This window comes from Nesoenas mayeri (genome assembly GCF_963082525.1).
Source record: "Nesoenas mayeri genome assembly, chromosome: 2".
Lineage (NCBI taxonomy): Eukaryota > Metazoa > Chordata > Aves > Columbiformes > Columbidae > Nesoenas > Nesoenas mayeri.
Genome location: NC_137543.1, coordinates 116160440 through 116177586, shown reverse-complemented (window position 1 = coordinate 116177586; position 17147 = coordinate 116160440). Strand labels below are relative to the sequence as shown.

The 17147-nt window shown below is 40.8% G+C and overlaps 1 protein-coding gene across 1 annotated transcript in view; it reads right to left on the bottom strand.

Moving 5' to 3' along the window:
- Positions 1 to 17147, bottom strand: part of MYRIP (myosin VIIA and Rab interacting protein) — a gene marked incomplete at its 3' end in the record, with an annotated part of 203764 nt that overhangs the window by 30650 nt on the left and 155967 nt on the right. Inside the window, exons 8-9 of the mRNA XM_080338899.1 lie at positions 5863 to 6040; positions 844 to 1493 (exon numbers count right to left, since the gene is read on the bottom strand). Of these exons, the coding sequence (XP_080195025.1) occupies positions 844 to 1493; positions 5863 to 6040 (828 nt within the window). The remainder of the gene's footprint in view (positions 1 to 843; positions 1494 to 5862; positions 6041 to 17147) is intronic.

Below are 17147 nucleotides of genomic sequence, written 5' to 3'. Positions count from 1 at the left end.
GTAGGAGATGGGAAAGGGAACTGGACAAGGTGTCAGTATTCTCCTCATCCAGCTGGGTAATTAGTTATAAGTGTGTTTGTACTGCTAAAAAAGTTTTGGAGGACAACTGGATCCCTTAAATAATATCAGTTCTAGGCCTGGACTAACTTCAAACAGACATCTTTGCTTTCTGTTTATCCCACACTTGTTGTTTAAAAGAAATGTTTGGAGAGTGCTTTGCTGTCTTCAAGTTGTATGATCTCTATGTTGTATGAACTCTATGTTTGAGCTGTTATGTTCTGTTTGTTTTGGTTTTCTCTTTTTTAATTGAATTACAAATTATTTAAATGGAAGTAGTTTGTAAACACCCTAACATACTAGAACTCATAATGAAGTGACCAATTAAAAGCAGACACCCTTTCTCAAAAACAGCTCTTTCTAAATTTCTGCTGCTCATTAGCTTTATCCTTTACTGGGACATTTGCAAACAGCACACAACAGATCCCCAGGCATATAAGTTATTTCTTATTCCAAGAACCAAGGAAATTAAAGAACCTGGCCCAAGAGGTGACCAGTCAACATTTCTTAGCTGTTGGCAAATCCTGACTCTTTTTTTGTTCAAGAGCACTGTTAATGATGTCATTGATCAGATGGAAGTGCCCTATTTGAGAAAGAGGCAGATCCTGCTCGCGGTATATTTAACACTTTACCTTTGCTACTTCTCTGTTATGAGGCGCAAGGAGGATAAAGCTTGGAAGAACACTCCACCTCCCACTCCTGATTCAAATGTTATTGCCAGCACAGCTTAATTAGTTTTGCTCAGCTCTTTTTGAGATTGCACTTGGTAAGCTCAAACACAATTACCTGACTTAAATTCATCTTGTTGGCTTTTGTGTGATTTTTTCCTTCACATAACTCTTCAGAGATGGCTTTGTTCTTCCTCCACCTTCTTGATCTCTTTTCTAAATCATAATGGACTTCTTCAGTCTCACTGCTGTCCGAATACTCCAAGCTGGTTGCTTGTGGATTGAAATTTACATCCAGTTCTCCATGGAAATGTTTTCTTTCCATTCTGGGTTTATCACTTTGAGTTCTGCTTTGTAACCAGAGAAGTTTGCTAGGTCCTTTAGCTTCCTGGGAAGAGTTTACTGAAGATGTTTCAGAATCAGAAAACAGTGTCTCAGTGTTGGTGTATAACCCAGAGGAAGGGGAGTTCACTGCCTGGTACTGGTCATTCCCATAAACCCATTCAGTACCATACTGGGAACCGGTGTAATAGAAATCATCTGGTAATTGCCGAGGTCTCCGACGCAGCTTGTTCAAGGCCACATTCCAGTCGTAGTCATCCTCGCTGTCTGAGCCCATCTCATCATAGGCAGACACAATGCTGGATTCATTCTCCAAAGCTTCAAATACTTGACTCTTTGGTTTGGCAAGCATCCGAGGACGAGGCAAAGTGACATTCTGCAGAGCTACCCAGTTTCCATCAGTGCTTTGGAAAACAGAAGGCGGATCTAGGAAAACGAAACAAGAACAATCATCGGTATGTGATCACAGTGTGAAAGGCTCATTTTCCTTGCCAGTTTGTGATCAATTGGCCACAAATCGGAGGGTTCAACAAAACTAATGAACAAATGCAAGTGTTGCCGCTACGTGAACTCTCTCATGTTGTGAGCTATGCTGCTCTACTCTTTTTAATCAAAAGCCACCACATAAAGTCACGGCAATGACTATTTAAAATGTGAGAGTACTTGGACCAAAGTTTTTTTCTAAAATAATTATTAGGAAAGGCTGAGGAAACATTGGTACACAGACATGTGTAAATCCTGTGTTTCGCAGATGTCTTCAATTCTGTGTGCAGTTCTGGTGTCTCATCTTGAAAAGGAAAGATGGAAAAAGGATCAGAGAAGAACAACAAAGGTTGCACCAGGTTCTGGAGTGGCTTCCATTCAAGGAATGATTAAGTAAACCAGAGCTCCACTGTCTGGAGGAGAGAAGACTCAGCACACCCTAAAAGAGATCGGGGAATATCTTCCAACCTAACTACTAGAGGACATGAAGTGAAACTAGTGAAATCAAGGTTCAAAACAAGCACAAGAAAGAAGTAGGATGCAATGGGATGCTTTCCCCTAATTTTTCCTAGGCTCTTGGTTATGCTTGCTGTTGCATCCTAGACTATATGTTATTTTTTATGACCCATGCATTGCTGCTCTTGTATTCTTACACTTTTTCAGAGTATGTTTTACAACTCTGACAGAAAAAAAAAAGACACTAATATGCTCAAAGAGTTCTGTATAACCCACATAACTGCACTTCTTAATTTAGACCCCACTTCCAATCAAACTTGAAAAGTCTCTTTATAGGAAAGGTGAATGTGTGATGACTCTACCTCCTGCAGCAGCTGAATATATATATAATGCTATGGAGTTACACAGTAAACTCGGTTTACTAAGTTTTCAGCCTTATGGATTCCTTCCATGGGTTCAAATTTGACATTTCCAGAAAACTGTAGAAATTCTTATTATAAACTATCGGTTTTCTAAAACTGTAAACAGAACATCACTATTTAAAAGAGAAAATCTCTATACACTGGATAGTGTTGTAGAAGATACCCAAACACCTTGCATTACGTGATTACAAATACTTGGAGCTCAAGCAGATGACTTTTTCCCTGGAATTGCTGATAAAGAACGTAAGTATGAAGTAAGAAGGTGTGATCAATTTTAAAAAAGTCTGTGGTGCACTACCATCAACAAAACACCCCCACAAAAATGAAACAATAATTAAATGGTAATTAAACTTAAGAGCTATGGAAGATTCAGAACAGATTTTGTATTTGTTAATCATTTGAGTCCTTTTGGCTTGTTTTCACTTTCTAAATTTCATGCCAACTCAGAGAACTTGAGAAGATACATCACTGAAGACATTCTTACTCCTGCTTAAAAATAAATTAAAACATTAATAGTTTTCTTGTAGCAGTGACCAATTGAGGATATAACTGAAGTCAGGTTTATAGGGAGAGCTAATAAATCTGTATTGTAACAGCTGATTTTAGAGAAAAGAAAATACAAGCTATCAAGCATAAAGAACTTCTGCTTGTTCACTTTTTCCAACCATGCTCACTAACCTAAATATATGGTTGTCTTGAGAGAAAGAGGACCTTTCCGTAAAAGCATTGTTCCTTCAAAGCAAACAGCTCTACAAGATACAAATCTTCAAGAGGAACTGTTGCACCACATAACACAAATGCAACGCAATGGAGTGTGGCACCATTATACTTTTTTCTTTCCCAAGCCATATCCCCTTATATGTTTAAGCAACAACACATAAGAACCAGGTGAACATCCTCAGTTAATCAAAAAAAGGACAAATAGTAGTTGAATACATTTTAGAAGGTAAGCAGGGTGGAAAGAAAAGCCGCTGAGAACTTTGTATTCAGAAAGCTGACTAAGTTTTGCCCAGCTTCAAGAAATGTCAAATGCTCCCTTCCTGATTTTCCAAAACAAAGTCACTTACTTGAAAGAATGGATTTTGCACACAATTCATTTGGTATACACTCTAAGTTATCCTTGTGAAAATGAAAATAGATTTAAGAAGTATCATTGTGAAACTATTGCTAAATAGGAAAAGAAAAACAGTAAGTCGTGATTTGGCTCTTGAATCATCATTTAAACCAGTGCAAATTGTAATCAAGATCAATTGTGAACTGCTTTTTGGCTACATGACTGAAAAGCTCACTGATGTTGCCACTCCAAACTCTTGGTTGAGATTTCTTTTGTTTTCTGTATCCTAATACAGAGCTGCTTACTACTGAATAGGTGAGATCATATTTACACAAACTAGCACAATCAGGTATTTCCTACAAGCTCAATAGGCACCACGATTTCATCACAAATGTGGTTCTTAGATGAAAGGAGAAGAACAAATCCTCTGAGTAGAGCACCTAGAGGAAACTGGGTCAATTTGTCATTCTGCTATGGTTAAGCCATTGTCAAGTACTAAATTGCTCAACAGTTGAATTCAATGGGATTGAAGTGGGTTCTTAAATTTAAGCACCCAATTAACTGCTTTACTGAAAATAGGTCTTCCACTACAAACACCAGGGGAACAACGCCTCTGACAGGGGGCTGAATGAGCAGCTCACAAAGTAATGCACACTTAGGTCAGATTTTAGCACTACTTTGCTATTATTTTCTTCTTTGGAGGGAAGGGTATTAACTCTGTCTCATTTTCTATCTCCCCAGGTTATCAACTGGCCTTACAGATTAACGAATCAAATTGATGGGCAGCCCCCATCCCTGGTCCCCAGTACACCCAAACACATGTTTTGGTTGCTTCTACTTGCCCACACCTACTGAGCCAGCTGTGGGGGTTACAGCACCAATAAACTCACCCTACAAAAGAGAAGTTTTATCTTCATTAACCAAGCAGCAGGAACAAGCACACTGTTGTGTTGGGACAACAGCAGCAGATATGCTATTAATAGCTTTGCTGTTCCCTATCACTGGGAGCCAGGAGCTGCTGCTGTAGTGAGTGGTTCAGCCTTTCCCCATATTCACCTGTGGGGATGAAAACCAACCAATTCTTCTGAGCAGCAGTTGCCTGGTGCTACACTCTTGAGGCCTCATGAACACTACAGCCAGGACAAGACAGGCAGTGGAAATCGGACCCCCTAAGAAGTGGAACCACCTTCTTCAATGACAGCTTGTACTTATGTTATCCTGACGTAAGCTGGAGAGGGTCCAGTGTAGGGCAACAAAGATGATTAAGGGAGTGGAGCATCTCCCTTATGAAGAAAGGCTGAGGGAGCTGGGTCTCTTTAGTTTGGAGAAGAGGAGACTGAGGGGTGACCTTATTAATGTTTATAAATATATAAAGGGTGAGTGCCATGAGGATGGAGCCAGGCTCTTCTCGGTGTCAAACAATGATAGGACAAGGGGTAATGGGATCAAGCTGGAACACAAGAGGTTCCACTTAAATTTGAGAAGAAACTTCTTCTCAGTGAGGGTGACGGAGCACTGGAACAGACTGCCCAGGGAGGTTGTGGAGTCTCCTTCTCTGGAGACATTCAAAACCCGCCTGGACATGTTCCTGTGCGACCTCACCTAGGCGTTCCTGCTCCGGCAGGGGGACTGGACTAGATGATCTTTTGAGGTCTCTTCCAATCCCAAACATACTGTGATACTGTAAGCAGGAATTTGCAAGCTCTCCCAGGGTGCTGATTCAGGAATGGGGCTGTCTTAGGAAGCCACCCACCATCCATGTTCATATCCATACCTAATGCACAGGAAGACTGAGGACACAGATCTAGGGAAACTGCTGGTCTGTGAGGTTCCTACTCACACGGGTTCCTCAAATTCAAGTGGAAGCAGCAGGTAGTAGGGCTGCACAGAATGCCACAATGGTGAATTCATCGGGACTGAAAACCAAGGTGTGAGGTGGAATCCTAACCATGAATTATTTCACTGTTTGGTTCACCATGTAACCTTATGAATAGCTAACTTGTGCAACAGAAGGGAGTCTGTGGGCAGCTGCAAACTCCTCCAACTGGAGGATAGACAACCAGGTGACAAAGCAGGGCCCTTGGGCTCTTTTGTCTTAAAAGCTATGAAATGTATCCAAATTACATGTCTAATGTTTCGTAACAGTCCAAAATCAACTCCCTAAAGGCCCATATTTTGAATCTTTTCTTGGAAAAAATACAATGGCCAGATAAGCAATAAAATCATGACACTCAGCATCACCAAACAGACATCTTTATATGTGGCCCTTGAAAGCACAGCGGCCAGCAGAAATTTCCTGGAGAGGGTCTTTGCTTCAAGTCAGATTTATTCCACATGTGAGTACCGAAAAAAGAATCATATTCGTACTAGAAGTATTTACTTGTTTCATTTAGCCTGTCCACACTTTTCCAGCTAGGTAATGCAGAGAGCTTGCGTTCCTTCTGTTTCTTGAATTGTCCTTTCTGCTGCCTCCAAAGAGCCTCAGTCACAGATGATGCAGGGTCTAGTCCTTTGCTGGGCATATCTTCACTAGCCAGGGAGAATGCAGACTGAGACCTCTGTGGGAGTAAAAATCAAAAAGCATAATTTAAAAATAGAAATACTTCATTATCAAACTTTTTACCTTAATTAGTATGAGTATTCAGTTACCCATGGAAGTGTGGTATCTGCCAGAATGCAGAAATGGAATTTAATGTATTCAAAATAATTGTTTCAACACTAGATTGCTTATTTATGTGCATTTCTGATGCTAGACAAGGAAGCAGGAAATTGTTTGTACTACCACAGACCAGATGGAGAGAAATAATTAAGGTGAAGTTAGGAATGTGCTTGGTGAGGACTGATATCTAACTGTTTCGACTCAAGCTAGCCAGAAAGAGATCCCATTGTGGTGAGACATGATGATCTATTGTTGGCTCAACAGGCCATCTGGTGTAACGATTTGCAGAAATTAAAAATTTTAAAAAAAGCAAACAAACAGTCTGTTCCCCAAAAATAGATGTGCAACTCAACTGATTCTAATGCAGAATTCTTTTGCTGGCTAGGACATACATATAACACAATATGCTGGGCAGTTTTATGCAGTCTTGCTAATCAAGTCAATAGAGACTACAATCCATCTGATTCTAGGAAGGTCACATTTGAAGTCAAATGAGGTAAAATACTGTTGTGATTGTCAATGAGCCCTAACTACTACTGAGGGGAAGGTGCTTTCCTTTGGATCCACATAAATATATCATACATTTCAGTTCTGACTTAGGCACTGGGGTCAGTTAGAGAAGCCACAGTTAAATTTGGTCAGGTTTAAAAAAAAAAGTGAAAGCTGGCAGTGTCCTGCTGATTTCAGGAGAATTTACTCTTACAGGTCTAATAACACATGTAATTCTAGAGACGAGGCTACGGCAGCTCAAGTCAAGTTTTAACATCTGGTTGACACTATTTTGCTGCAGCATGATTTTTTTTGTAATTAATAACTTTGCTTTTGATGACAGTATGTGCTTAGGCAGCTTGAATGGCAAAAGAGATCAATCTTTCAAACGACAATTAGCTTTTTTCTCCATAACCTTTTACCTCTCAAAACCTCTGTCTTGGCCTTCATAACGAAGTCAGTAAAAGATGCCTGTACATGGCAGGGCTTCATCAAGAAGTATTGCTTTCAAGTGACCACTTTTCTGGCTGCACCTCCTCCCATCTGAAATGCTCCTGAGTGGGACACGTGCACCATAGCAGAAGATCTACTTATCTGCCAGTCTTCTTGTATCTTTTGCTCAGCACTGTGATTTCATAAAGGATTCAGTAAAGAGAAACACAACTAAGCACCAGGGTTTGGTTTGGTTTTTGAACTCTGGAGGAAAAGCCAGAATCAAGTATTTCCTCTAACTGCAATGACTTGGTTCATCCCATCCATTCAAAGACACAGGGTCCTAACACGATGCACTGGAGTTTCCTTTCCAATCTAGTAACATGAACTACTGATAACAAGCTCATAGTACTGTGTAATTTTATTACAGGGAATCTTTCAGATAAGCTGCTTTCACAAACCAACTATATTCAGGTGCATATTTAGGCTGTTTCAAACCTCAGACTAGATCTTCAACTTATCAAGATCATCTGAATTCTCCTGGACCCTGTAAAAGGGTTAATAATTTAACACAATACAGACAGGTACATAAATAATTTTGCTATAGGAATTTGCTCATTAACTTTGATTTCATCCTGCCAGGATATATGGGCAGTATAATCAACTCCGCCACAAATTTGCTGTCTGAACTGTGACAAGTTTTAACTGCACCGTGGCTCATTCTGTTGTCAGGCAAGAACTACTGAACTTCCCATCCTTACAATAAATTAGGTCCAGTTCACATCTGACATACTCTCTGATACTTTATATTAAAGTTGTTACACGCTGAAAGTAGCACGTTGTAGTGGTTGTCACTTTTTTCACAGTAACAAGAATATTCTTTTTCCATGTATATATATTGCAAATACAGAGAGATAAGAGATGCTGAAGAACACAGAAGAAGGAATGTCCTACAGCTTAATCACCAGTATCTATTTTCCCTTATTACTTAACAAACTGAATCATAAGAAGAAGAAAAAGAATCAGGAAACAAGTAGTCTGTTTAACGATAACCTGGGCTCAAATAATGAACGGTTATTTCTCATAATGTAAAATCTGTAGGCTAGACAAGTTTTCTGGTGTTTTGTTTAAACAGCAGCTTCTCACCTGCCCACTCGCTGTTTCACAAACATCACAGCGAAGGCTGCATCGCAGTGTTGGCAGCGTCGGCACTTTGCTCTCAACCAACCTGAGACCGATGCAGTTCAGCCCTGGCAACGCAGAACTCGGCACGGGCTGTGAAACCCACTGAAGGCGCTCAGCTAATCCTGCCCTCAGACCCTACAGCAACCCAGCTCTGAGCTATTTAAAGCTAGCTCAGGTGTGTCTACACCATAGGACAGACACATCCTTCAGAAGTAGAAGATACACAATAGCTTGAAGCATTTTAAAAAGAAAATGAGCAGGAAGGGTCTGATGGGCAAAAAGCACTGAAAAATGGGGAAGCACAGACAAGAAAGCAGACACAGACCCTTGTGGTGCAGCAGCCTAGGATCTCAAATAAGCTTATCCAAAACAAGCTGTTTCTTTTAAATTGTGTGCGGAAACCTTCGGGTCAAAGTCAGTGCGAAACTTCTCTCCACAGTTTCTGTCAACGGTGTGTGGAGAGCAGGAAACTGGTTTTACGCAGGAACTACTGCTAATTCCCAGGTCAATTCCTTCAAATGTAGCAAGGGAAAAAAGATGCACCCAAAATTTGGCTGGAATCCATCCTCATCCTTATTTTATACCTTGTGTGAATTTTTGATAAAATCTGTCTTGGACTGCTCTGTTAGAAGTACCGCCTCTTCTCACTGAAGATGGTCCAATATCACAGAAGGCTCAAGGAGAGATTTTTTATAAATAATCAAGAAGTGACAATGTTCTAATAAGCTCCAATTAAGAAGAATAAATAAAAGTAGAGGATTAGATTGTTTTTCTGAAAGTTAGAGATAGGGATGGATGGACAGCTAGAAGAATTGTGTCTTACACAGACACATAGGAGACAAAGTGTAAATATTCATCCCCGATAGCAGTTTAAATCACTGGTGCAACCACAAGTAACCTCAATAACAATACAAAAAAGGAGTGTCAATAGCCCAGCTTAGTGGAGAAGCAGGACAGAAGCATATCCTGGCATAAGAACAAATCAGTCTATATTGGCATAAACAGGGCAATTTTTTTTCAGAGCACAAAAGCAAATGTTTGTCTAGAAGTTTCTCTCCAATCAATTATTGGCCTGACTGATGACACCATCTGAAAAGCAAAAGACTCAAGACTTCTTTTTGCTGCTTTTGCAATTAAGAGTGGACTGTAATGTTACTTACTTAGCATGAGGTTACACAGCAAAAGATTTAATCTTGGTTGGTGCATTTGCATCAACTTCAACACAGCTGGCACAACTAACTCGACAGCCCTACAGCTATAGCAAGAGCTTCAGCATGGGCTACAAACCTCTGTAGAAGCCTGTCCATGCTGCTAACCACACTGCCACATTGCCTGGGGCAGGCAGCAGACATACACGTTGCTGTGCTGCATTTGTGCCTCCCTTCTTCACTGAGACAACAGCCCATCTGTGGATCCACAGGGGACGTGTTTCTCTTGTGGACATGTGCTTAGGAAGCTAAACACTGAACACAAGGGAACAGGACTGAGAAGCCTACCTAGAGGCTGGTGCTCCAGGTAATTTTCCTGTGCATGGATGCAGGGAGGTCCTAGAGGTAAGGCCAGCTACCCCAATAGGCTCTTGGAGGGGTTCGCATTGGAACAGGGGGTATAAACTGACCAAATGAAGGAGTCATAGCCCTCAGTCTTTAACGATTGCCTACAAACTTGGACAGCAACAAGATCTCAGGGCAGAATAACCAATCCAGTCTATTTTCCAAAAGTATCCCAAAAATATAGCAGCCTAAATATGACTTTCAAAAGGAGGCAGGAACGTAAGAGCTTGGGTCCTCATGTCGTGATTTATGAAGACATGAGAGGTCAAGAAGACCCTTCCGTCCCAGCTAAAGCTACTGGCACTTTACATAACCAGGAGTTCTGGTTCTTCAGCAAAAGACATCACCAGCCAGGTGCTGTTTAGGTGTATTTATTTGTGATTAATTACAAGGCTGTGCTTTATGTTTGCAGTCAGACACTAAGGTACTGCAGCTGTTAGTTTTTGCAATAAATTAGTACATCAGCAGATGGCATTGCAAGCAAACAGGTCATTTGCCGTGTTCGCTGCACATTCTTCTACCTTGGAGGCCGCACACTGGACTGCTGTGCAGTAAAACACAGCTTGCAAAATACAGTTACATTATTGACAGGCATTTCCAAACGTTTTAGTTAGATGAGTTCCCCATCAAATCCTGCCTACTTGCATCTGCTCTGAGATTTTTGTTTCAAAAAGAAATTCCAGACACATTATCATTATGAATCTCTCTTTTTTTTCTTTTTAACCCTTCTTCAGGGGATTTCTGCTGCGTAGTTATAATGTCTGGTTGCTGAGAACTCAGCCTTCATTTTGTACCAGGCTAGTACTAAGAGGAATAAGTGTTCATGTATAGTCCTGTTTCACTCATGGCCTTCAAGCAATGCAGTTTCTGAAGATTAAAGAAGGAAGGAGCGAATAAAAAGTAATCACATACAATGTCTCCTGTTACTTAATAGACATTTTCCATCTTCTGAGTGTCTGTAACAATTTGCAAGTTCATGCTTCTGAACACTGAATAAATAAAAACAAAATAAGTAAATCAAAGCAAGAACAACTTTTAACAGAAACCACTTGTGAACACTGAGTCTAAAGTCGACAATCTATAGGTTATTTACCTTTAGTAACTGTCTTATATGTATGCATATTTTTTAGACAGATAATATACAGATTTTGTTCTACATTCTTCTGCAAAAGTTGAAAGAGTGTCATCAAAGGATAATTGCCCTTGCTTCTAAAGAGAAGTCAAAATAGCAATTCAAAACAGATCCCCAAATCAATGACTGAACTCTACAAAGGCTATTCCAGATCATGCACATTTTTCTCCTCGCTTCCCTCCTGTTTCACCCTATTTCTTCAGTCTCCTTTAAACAGTAAAACTGTGGTTTATTCTGCACTTATTCAGAGCAGACAAAGGACTCTCTCAGCTTCAGAAGGGTATGGCAGCTGCAGGGTCCCCATGGCAGGAGCCCTTGCAGGCTCTGGGATCTTAGCACGGGGTTGAGGGCGAGGAGGGCACCTGTGGATCTGGGTAGCAGAGTCCTGTGCTGAGCAAGCTTTGACCTGTAGGGCGGCTCTTAATTCGGCTTTGAAGACTAGCTTGTGTATTCAGGGAAGCAGCCTAGAATTGACAGCACAAACACAGATGGTTTAAATGCAACCTTATCCGCCCCCTCTCCTTACCCGCAAATTCTACAGCTACGCCTGCAAGCCGTGCAGGAAAAAACCCTCGATCGCTTCTCTTCTGTGCTCTGTGAATACAATCAATGCACAGACAGAACCAGCAGGTTCAACCCACCTGAGCAAATACAGTAGCAATCCCCTAAGCATCAACAGCTAACGCATCCTCTGGTAAGTAAACACCCACACCAGGAAGGAGACAGTGTGAGCTTGCAAACGGTGACACTCTGCCACAGCCTATTTATCCCTGGAAGAGATTTTTTGCTCTGCTCAAATGTATGCAGTCCAGACATTTAGCAGTGGGAGTGAAATACCAAGGGTTTAAAGCATCTGTTCCTTAGTTAATCTTGTATGTGGAAAAGTATCTGTTAACAACCCTATGGCTTCTGAAAAATGGCAAGAACAGGCAGATGAATAGGAGATTTTCACACTCAACTGCAAAAAAACTCCCTTCTTCATGCCCTGACCTAAACCCTGGTTACAATATCTAAGTCATCAGGGCAAATCCTTGAAGAGCAGACTGGGAGAAAGCAAAGATGACTGCAGCCTCTCCTACAAAAGCCTTAGGGCATGTGTCCTTCCAGGGTCTGCCCAAGCTGGCTGCTTGTTCACTTAGTGACACAGACATAGCCCAGCCATACTTTAGGTGGGTTTGACATCCTTCCGCTGGCCTCTCAGGCAGCTGATCCTCTAAAAAGCATTGTTCCTTTAAAAGGACTACAAAGATAATTCTCAGCTAACCAGGAATGGGTCTGTCAGCAGTATGAACTGCACAGCTGTGTAATAATATGTAGAGCAACATCTGGGTGTGTGTTTATTTTGGTTCAGTTTGGGATCCAGTGATAGGCTGCAAGGGAGAGAGGCAGGAGGTTATTCCCCAACAAACCCATTGCTGCTGAGCATACAAGTAGCTCTACGCATCACCACACAGAAGTATAACCCATAGAGTTTGAGAGACTTTCTGTCCTCTCAAATAGTAAGCAGGTCCCACACGTGAAAATGCTACTGCTTTGGTTGCAAGGGATTTGCAAGGGATTTGTAACATAGTAACAAGGGATATTTAAATATTGTTTTCAGAAGATGAGTATAAACATCCTTTTATTGTACTTATGGGGCTAACAATTTAGGAAAGTACTAGCAGTATAAAATAGCATAGTTCAATCAATGTAATGGATTTATGTGAACATCTCTACAGAAGTTTGTGGTGAGTCAATTGTTATGTGCTTTGACAGGAATAGAAGGCAGATGTACCAATGCAATTGTAATTTAAACAGCACTTTACAGGTACCCTTGTTCACTGTATTTGTCACTGGTGAAGTCACACCTTTAATGTGTTCAATTTTGGGTCCCTCACTACAAGAAAGATGCTCAGGTGCTCGAGAGAGCTCAGAGGGGGACAACAAAGCTGGTGAAGGGTCTGGAGCACAAGTCTGATGAGGAGCAGCTGAGAGAACTGGGGCTGTTTAGCCTGGAAAAGAAGAGGCTGAGGGGAGACCTTATCGCTGTCTGCAACTACCTGAAAGGAGGTCAGAGCATGGAGGGGTTTGGTTTCTTCTCCCGAGTAACAAATGGTAGGATGAGAAGAAATGGCCTCAAGTTGCACCACGGAAGGTTTAGATTAGATATGAGGAAAAATTTCTTCATGGAAAGGATTGTCAGGCATTGGAACAGGCTGCCCAGAGAAGTGCTTGAGGGTGTTTAAAAGACACACAGATGAAGTTCTTTGGGACACGGTTTAGTGGTGGACTCAGCAGTGTTAGGTTTACGTTTGGAGCTGATGATCTTAAAGATCTTTTCCAACCTAGACACTTCTACGATTCTATTTAGCTGTTACCACTTCTCATGTGTTCCTCCATGGCCCATTCTTTTAATCTCCTCCTGAACTTGGAATATTCTACTACATCTCTTTAAAAAAAAACAACAAAAAAAACCAGTGCAGACACTTCCCAGTTGTGTAACATCTTTCATCTGAAGACACTAAGAGCTCAGTTACTATCCTGTGATGACAGTATTACTATATTATTTACAGATGAGAAAGCTGAGCAGCAGCAAAGGCCAGATCCCTGTTCTGGTGTATGGCAACATGATTCTAAGTTACTACTTGTATATCCCACTGAGAAAATAAATGTGTATAAAGGGGTAGGGGAAGGAGGTGACCTGGCATTTTCATCTCAAGTCTAGTTGCAGCCTCACACATAAACTTATTCTTTTTTTTAAGAGAATACTCTTTCCTGAACATGATTACTCTATTTTCATTAATTTATAGGTTTCTCAGTGCCCCATGCAACCTTCTATGTCCCATTCTGACCTACGCCTACAAAGTTGCACTCAGCAGTGCACTCACTCATCAGAACGAATCACTGCATCTGCTACTCAAACACCCACTTGACATAGGAGGCCTTCAGTGTTCTGTGATTATTTGCTTCTTGCTGTGACAATATACACCCTGATTTAATCTAAAAATAAAGTAAGATCTGTCAGCCAGACCAGCTTTGAGCATCTCAGGTTTTAAGTTAGACCTTAAAGCTTCGTGATACCCAGCATTGTATTAGCATAGCATATTTTCAACAAAATAGAGCTGAAAGAACAACATATGATCTACATTATTTCAAAAATAACAATATAGAATGATCAACCTTCTCTGTCTTTTCCCCTTCTCCCTTTCATGTCTTAAAACCTATCTCGGCTTGCTGGCAGTAATTGTAATTCAGCTGAATTTAGCCCTGCATGGGCTTGATCATATATCTAGCATCCAAAACTGTCTTCTTGGATGTTTGTCAAGTGCATGAACAGTACTATGAAGCCAAGAATCAGTAATCTTCTGCTAAAGATACATCTCAAACAATTTCAAACCATACAAACAACTTTAAAAGGAAAAAGCTGTCACGTTTAGCCTTGCACTGATTATTTAGCCACCTGAAACCTCAAAAAGTGGTGCTAATTGCTGAGTCAGAATTGCAAAAGCAGCTGTATTCTATCCTGCTGCAGTGGAAGCAGTGAAATCAATCAGATTATTATGGACAGGGCCATCTTGATCTGAAATGCAGAAGTGTCATATTGCCAGGTAACTCCAGATCACTTTTGTAGTGACACAATGTTACACCTGCAAACTCAGCAGATGACAGCAAGATTTGTAACCTGCAAAGTATGTAGAGAAAGCTGAAACTTCTCATAATAAATATGAATAAATAAGACCCATTGTTTTCAAAAGTACCAAGTGCTTTTTCCATCTCAAATGTACTGCTCTTTCCCAGCCTGTGCAGAAAAGATGGTGCTGCAGTTGTCTGCTTCTGGACGGCAACAAGACAGTAAAGAACCCATCAGGATCCAGCTGATGGGCTTCTGGATAAAGGCACACCTGCCTCACTGGAAGTAGGTCTCAGCAACAGACTCTGTGCAACCTTCTGATTCCAGCTCACGTATGAAAACCAAAAGCTCCATCTTCCCTATGATGTGCTGTATTTATTAATTAAATATAAATATTATGTTTCTGATACAGAGTTGTTGACAGGTAAGAACTGACATCACCTGGCATCAACTTCTTACAGAGCCATGCCTCTCCCATCTGAAGCAGTTCTCCTGCAGTGTTGTGTGACTGCTAAACAGGATTCCTCCTCAAAAAGGTTTTATTCAAATATTTGATTGGGACAAACCTAAAAACGTGTAGAGCACCTGCAAAACCTCTGGAGATTTCCAAAACAGCACTGGATTCAGGCTTGTGGAACCTTCTCTTTGAAAAAAATCAAAGGCAAAAAACCCCCAAAACAAAAAACCTGTCAGTACACTGTGGACCTTATAATTAGCTTAACCAGTAAATTTCTGCCTCCCCTGAGGTGCATCATAATGTGTATTTAATGAAATCCTCCTTTTCCCTATATCCCTAGCTGTTTTATATACTATAAATTATGGATGAGCTTCTGTTTACATATGCAATCTTTCAGCTGTAAAATAAAGACCACTAATACAGCACTTAGAACACACCATGAAGCCTGCACTCCATCAGTGTTTAAATGGGTAAAATATGTCAACTGATCATTTGCTCTCACTGGCAGTGATGTACGGGAGGGAAATGGACTCAGCGAGCAGGGAAGCATCCACCCATTGCCCTAAACTCCTCCCATCCCAACATTGCACATCCTTCGCTTACTGGTAATCAGAAACAGATGGTGCCATCCATCTCTTTTTATGAGATAAGGAAATAAAATACCCAGCCCTGTATCGCTATTTTTCGCATGGGCAAAGGATGTCAAAGAAATGTAATAGGAAAAAAAGAAAAAGACAGCATCATAGCTACTACCACACTATAGTACTGCAGTTAAACAATGAATAATATACTTCAAGGATATACCATGTGTGTGTGTGTGTGTGTGAGAGAGTTCCTTAACATGCACGGATTTTGCTCCAACCAAGCAGATCTCACATAGTTAGTCTCTGGGCACTGTATTGATCCCAGCTTACACACCTCAAGTCCTCTGCACACTGCAAAGATGCAGTTTAGTAGGGGAGTAACGCAGGGCTTCCCAAGCCCACTGGAAGTTTCTGGCTGATAAAAATGATCTGCACACAAATAGCTGCCACTGAAAGAAAAGTCGCGTGGCAAATATAACCATAGTCATACCTGGGCTTGTTACAGCTCCCCACATGTTATTAGCAAGTGACTTTGGTAATAAAATGCAAGGCAATGGTAGATATGGGTTTCTAAAGGCCAGCGTTATAGCATGCAACTGCTCTAGGTAATTGTATGTTACTAGCTTTGTGGCGACAGTGAAACTGCATGTATTATCTTCTACACAGAAGACAAAAATATTTGCTCTAACATAAATTTTCAGTTCTAAATTATGAAATCCTAACTGCCTTAAGATTTCATACTGTTACCTCCCTTTCCTCTGCATGTCTGTCCTTCTGTTAATTATGCTGCTTCTTCTCTTTTACTTAATATATCCCGCTTCTGCTTGCTTCAAGTACTAATTTGTTTGCCAGGTAACAAAGGAAGTCTTAAACAGAGGAAGCTCTACTTAAATAATGCTTATTGGGAAATAGGTTCACACACAAAACTCTAATCCAGTAATAGTCAACTTGGGTAGCTTCCTTTGGTGGTGTTGTGGCCACCTAGTCCATCTACAAAAAACCTTGGATATACTAGGAATATCTGCCCTAATAAATCTGTTGCCGGAGCTTCCTTGTTAGCCGTGGCATGTATTAATAATAAAGGGGTTTTATCATTATAGGCAGATCTCTGCTCAAATTAAGCCATCACAGACAGCCCAATGGTAGGATGTGTACACAAGTCACATAAAGATTTGCTGTTACAACCTTGGTCTCAAGAATTTCAAAATCTACCTGGGAAGGAGTAAGGAGCTCTGCCTAGAAAGGGCATATGACCACACCGCCTCTCTGTCAGCTTCTGCAGAAGCTACATTTTGTTTTGGAAAGAAAAAGATACTGTAAGTCTTTTAGCAGAAAAGGTAACTTTCTCAAATGATATACAGAGGAGAAACTGAGGAAGTGTAGTCTTCCAAATCTGCTGACGGATGCATGCTTACCAGGTCTGCTGAATTAAAGCAAAGTAAGCTCAGAAAAAGGATTTTGGGTTGTTCCACACTTGTTGATGAGAGTCAAGCAGGCTGTAACTGCTCTATGTTAGCTCTGCATAAATTGCCTTTAAGTTCACGTTCCATTAGACTCTTTGTTA